The following is a 6,010-nucleotide window of genomic DNA, read 5'->3' on the forward strand; positions in this document are numbered from 1 at the left end:
CAAGCCGCTGGCCGCTTCACGTGCCGTAGCCCATAGCTGGCTGAAATCCAAAACCGTCATGGCGATCTCCGATGCAGCGGCATGGGCGGCGAAGCTCGCCGAATATCGGTCGCAGTACGAGCGCGTCCGAAAGTTAATCGACGTTGACAGTGGCTCTGACCCTGCGACGGAACCTTACAGGTCCAAGTACGAGGCCAGACGCATCCTCAAGGAGCTGCTCGAAGACCTGGGGCGAGTCGAGTACGACTCGCCGCGCAAGGACTTCATCCGAGCCGTCGCGAAGTACGAACTCGGGGTCATCGCCACGGACACCGAAGAAGTTTCGCTCGGTCAAGAATACCTGGAAGAATGTCTGAGGGTTGTCGGCGAAGAGCGGTACGCGGATCCCGAAAGTCGATTGGTGGTGGTGGCCGCGCTCAATCAGCTCGGCATCGTTCACGTCAGGCGAGGAGACGCGCCCAAAGCGCTGGACTACTTGAAGAAAGCCGAGGCCATATACGCCAAGGTGAGCGCTTCGCCCGAGGAGATCGCGAGGACCGTGAACCTGACAGACCTCTTTGTTCCCGACGATGCGGCGGATCGAGCCGAGGCGACACAACCTGGAAGCTGTAATCCAAACTTCGAGCTGGCGAACGCCCACACACTGTACTACTTGGCGCAGGTCTATGAAAACTTGGGCGAGAATGCCAAGGCCGCGATGTACTGTCACAGCACTCTGAAGAAGGAACTGACCCTGGAGAATTTCGACAGCATCGACTGGTCCATCAACGCCGCAACGCTGTCCCAGTTTTTCATCGCCAGGGGAGATTTCGCAGCGGGAAGACATCTCCTAGCCTGCTCCAAGCACATCCTCGACGTGTACGAGAAAAAGCTGGACGCCGAGGCGTTGACACCCGAGGAGAAAGCGGAAAAAGAGGACAAACTGCGGCACAGGTTTGCAGATGTGGCTCGCTGTTGGGCTAAGTACGGCCTCTTCCTCTTGATAGCGTCGAGGGAGGAGCTGACAGATTCGAAGACGACGAGCGGCAGACAGAATGGTTTGGGCACGGACCGGAAGCCTCACGTCCTGATCAAGTCGCCGGAGGTGAGCCAGATTGAAGACAGCATCACCGACAAGCTGGTCACGGATTTCGAAGGAGCACGGCCTGTCTTCCTCAAGTCGCAAAAGTGGCTCGAAGATGCGAAGCAGTACTACACGCTCAAGGACCACGCGACCGACTACATCGAGATCGTCCAGGAGATGAGCAAGCTGTACAGGGAGCTCGCCACTTTCGAGCCCGCGCCCGACAGGAAGTGCAAGATGCACAAGAGGCGCATCGACATGCACGAAGAGGTTCTGAAGGAAGTCAACCCGCGGTACTACCTCGGAGTCTGCCGCCAGATCATGTTTGAGCTCGGCGAAGTCTACAGCGAAATGATGAGCCTGAAGCTCGCCACGCTGCCTTCGGCCGTCAATCCACACTCGCCAGCCGTGAAGAAGGTCAACTCCATAATTGACAAAGCCATTCGACACTACTTATCATTCCTTGATACAGTCAAGGATCCCAATGGCAAGTATCCGGAGAAGCTCCCAGAGGACCTTGCACGTCCTGTTCTGGTAGCACACTTCTACATTGGCAGGCTTTACTCTAGCATAATAGCGCAGGAGCCCCGAGAGCAGTTCGAAAACTTTGAGAAGACAAAGGAGCACTACGAGTTTGTCCAGGACTACTGCAAGAGGGTTCCGGAACATGAACACCTGATGAAGGACGAGCTTCAGATCATGGCTGAACTCTTGAAGCTCATTCCTGGGAAGCTACAGCAGATGATGAGCACGACCCTTTACTGATCTAATTTATTTTTTCGATCACATAAGTTTGATTCCTCTTGTTAGCTTGTGCAATGTTGTATTCAGTAGGACTTCCTACTAGAGGCCAGTGTCATTCTCAAATATATGAGTACTCTAGCATCACATATTGTATCACATCACCATGGAGTCAGTGTTGAATATGACCTTTCATTGCTTTTCTGCAGTGCTGCAGCTTTGCTGCTAAAAGCTGTGGCAACTCAGTGCGCAGCAATGTTGCCACAGAAAGCATACGAGAGTATCTTTTTGCTCGCTCATGATGAACACAATGTACGCTTGAAATTCTGCTCTATATTAGAGCATTTGATGAGCATCCTATTTATTGATACTGCTGCGTGGTTTTCCTTTTTATGTGTGTGTAATAAATCCTCCACTCTTTGATCTCACTGAAAATGTGTTTGTTTTCGTGTTCAGTTTAATGTGTCCTTTGTTGCGACTCGAGGTGGTGTTTGGGCCAGGAATCCACCAAGCCCATCGACGAGTATGTCCAGTTGTAGGAATGAAAGAAAAACAGTTTATTTTACATTGTTTACACTGGCTCCAGATACGGAAGTCCACCCCATGCTGGAGCATATTAAACGTCTGTGTTCACATCAGCCCAACCTCTCTCACTGCACGAAAGATCTTCACTTCTAATACCACCGTCTTCCCTAGGTGACTAGACTAGGGAATCTGATGGCTATGTTGCAACCAATCACAGTCGTCGAATCAGTCGCAATGTCCTGCCCATGATATTGCACCATTCTGCCAATCTCTGCCTCCGGTGCTGCACATTCGCCCCCGCATATTTAGCAACTGGGAATCCAAGGTCGAAGCGGTTCCCACGGTATCATTCAACATTGGCCCTTTTCATCATTAGTTCAGGTTGTCAGGTTCTGGTAGAGGGATCTTTTGTTCACATATGAACAGCCGGCATCAAAGCTGTGTTGACTTCGGGACAGGCACTTATGAATGGGGGATTGCCTCGTGGTAAAACGTCTAAGTAATGCCCTAGGCTGAGTTGAGACATAACACTTTGCATATGCTGTTACTGAGTCTCCAGTGACTCACAATTGGTTCTAAGCCATCACTGTCCTAACCTCATAGCTTTAGCAAATTTCATGAGAAGCTTCATCGATTCCTTGGTGCATGCTGAATGCATGTAATTTTGGGCCACATAATAAGCTTCATTTCTGATAATGTAAACACAGAGTATATCATGTAAACACACACTACAACTAATTTAGCCAAACCGAAATTTTGTTGTAGTTGGCCTTTGAAGGATAATGACTTGAAGGCTTTGCATCTTGCCTTTGCGCCTTGTTTTGAGGTAGCTCTCAACTCCGTAGTTACAATACAAAACCTCAATTCCTTGAGAGCACCACAATTCATAATGCATGCTAAGCACAGCACAGCTTCGGACGTGAGAAAGGAAACTGTTCACATCACCAAGAGCAGAGGTGGCCAGTCGCATGGTACCACAAATTCCAAGAGCGCGCCAGTCGGCACAGTACGGTGGTTAGAGGCCAAACAATGACCGTGTTGCCAAAAGCTGCTGAATTGGCCCTTTCATCTGTGGGCTTGTCTTGGAAACAGGGAAGCCCTTGTGTCCCTCTTGTCTCGTCAAGTGATGAATGGACTCGGCTTTAAGCAGCACGATCACAGTGTGTCTACATGTCAGCAGAGTCTGTTACAACGTGACCATAGCACCAGGCTTCAGCAATGTAATAAATAGTCTCCTATTTCATGTCCAACATGGCACTGCACCTGGTGCACATTGTGAACTGGTCACACTCAAATTTAATGCAATTGATTATTTATCACTCTCTCAAGGAATCGGGGGCTCCATAATGTAACTACTGGGTCGACAGCTATCCAATAGAGACACAAAAGCGAGACAAAAATTTTCTGTTAGTACAGCTTCGCTTTTGCAGTTTACTTATAGATAGCCTGCAAGTGGTGTCGCCAATTCCATGTTGGAGCATCATTACTGGAGATTAGCAGTACAGACTTTTTCAACGTAGTAATGGTCTTCCAACACCATCAATATGCGGCGCAGGCATCGCCATATTGCAATTTTTTCTTGTAAGGTTTCTTTTAAAGCTACATTTAAGTTATGTACAATCCGTTAAATGTTACTTTCTACAAGAAAAAGAAAAGTAATATGAGATCATTGCCAATATGAAGAAACTACTGGCCTCGAGTACAATAGAGATCGTTAAAGAGTTTTGAATCTTTAGGAATCTGGTTTATGGAAGAACTGCTCTGGGATACCCATGTAGATCACGTATGCCTTAAGGTTGCTCGTGTGGTCGGCATACTCCCTCGGTATCGTAATTTTTCCTCGCCTAAAATTAAACTGCTTTTGTTTCAAACCCTTTCAAACCCAAATCTGCATTACTGTAGCCTCGTGTGGGGAACTGCTCCATACACCACTCTTCAAAAAATCTACATCCTTCAGAAGAAGGCTTTAAGAATTGCCTTCAAACAACCTTATGGTCACCCCTCCGCAGACCTCTTCGACGACAGCAATATACCGCGAATATTCAGTCTTTTCGATATACGTCTGTGCTTACGCTACAAACAGGAAATTCGGGACAACGTTTCAACTCTGTCAGAATTGGCTAATCTAGAACTGCTATTGCTGGCATACCTGTTACGCCATCCAAGGCACTACGCTCTTAACACACCACGGACTAACTATGGACAACAGACGCTTAACTATTATCATCCAGCATTACTGAACCGCCTCTATGATGCGTCCCTTGATATTAACAGGTGCCGCAATGCCGACCTCCGAGCGTTCTCTTGATAAGTGTTTTTCTCATCTTGTGTATGGTTTGGCTGATCCTTGCGGAAGTACCGGTTAAAAGTGAAATATGTAGCTTGCGGAAATATGTAGTGAAACCTTCCTGTGAGTAAACACCATATCTTGATTATTTGTGCTCACATTATTTTGCTTCATACTGTTTCAGTAGGTAAACATCCTATCTTGATCATGTGTGCTTACAACTCAGGCTGCATTGAAATGCAGGACGAGTTGGGAGTGTCTCGTTATGCTTTTGTATACTGTCTCCATTTTTTACACTTGTGTATATAAAACCTTGTCATCACTTTCTTTCTTTTTACCTAACCTTACAGCCAATGTATTTGCTACAAAAATTAAATTAGTGCTGTTATCCCTGTATATCTTCTTCTAAAGTTGCATCCTTCAAGCCCTTAATTTTGTATTTTATTTGTTGTTTTGTGTGTGTATCTTATACTGCTGTCTTACTTGGTGTTTTTTGTTTAGTAATGCAGAAGCTTGTCAAGCTACGGCTTTTTTTCCGAGGTTCACTGCTCTTTGAAGCAGGAAATAAAATGAAATGTAGGAATCAAGTACCATATGGTGTTGTTATCAGCAGCCATGCACATTCCAGCACACTGTACTATGTACAACTGTACAATAGTACATTGTAGAGACACATCAAAGGCACATGAAATGTTAGCTTATGTTCATAGTTGTTTATATTGGCAAAATAATGCCTAGCCTTTTGAAACAAAAAGTGAAAATGCACCTTACAATATTTTTTAAGATGACCTGCAGAAGTGGCTTCATTGTGATTCTGGAACACACATATTTATAGCAGTGCCTACACGAGTACAAAATCGGAGTTGCTTCTTTTTTTCTTTTTCTGCAAAGTTATATTAAATCATTCAGAAGATAACAGACATTGTGCAAGTGTTTTACTGTTTATTTCAAATATTACCAGTGTTTATTCTGAATTCTCTCAAGCTAAATGATTTCCTCTTAAGGAGCCCGAAAGCCACTAAGACGGCAACATGGAACACCTCGTGAGTGTAGTTAATTCACCGCCTCAAAGGTGGACGACTAAGTTCTGCCAGTTAAATGAGCTGTATTGCTGGGCCAGTTTCTTCATATTGGCAAAATAATAACTAGTGCAAACTTAGATGAGGGCAATTTGCCTGTCCCATGTGTTTCTTTCTTTTTTGTCCTCACCTAGAGTCTGTAACTCTTGCATTATAATCAACCCAGCATGCTACAGAAATTCAAATTGAATAACGACAGCTTGCATCTGTTATTCAAGAAGCTAGGCTATATTAGAAATGATGTCTTGAATGTGTTTTGTGGTGCTAATTTTTTTGTCTTTTGGACAGAAATATTTATCTTATGTGTGTTCTGTT

General features: G+C 45.5%; 1 protein-coding gene across 1 annotated transcript; it reads left to right on the forward strand.

Annotated features, from left to right (window-relative positions):
- The first annotated feature begins 18 nt into the window (after positions 1-18).
- Positions 19-2,239, forward strand: LOC135906773 (KIF-binding protein). The gene has a single exon (XM_065438357.1). The coding sequence runs from the start codon at positions 59-61 to the stop codon at positions 1,826-1,828; it is 1,770 nt and encodes a 589-aa protein (XP_065294429.1). The 5' UTR covers positions 19-58; the 3' UTR covers positions 1,829-2,239.
- The last annotated feature ends 3,771 nt before the right edge of the window (positions 2,240-6,010 follow it).

This window comes from Dermacentor albipictus, chromosome 7 (assembly GCF_038994185.2).
Source record: "Dermacentor albipictus isolate Rhodes 1998 colony chromosome 7, USDA_Dalb.pri_finalv2, whole genome shotgun sequence".
Classification (NCBI taxonomy): Eukaryota; Metazoa; Arthropoda; class Arachnida; order Ixodida; family Ixodidae; genus Dermacentor; species Dermacentor albipictus.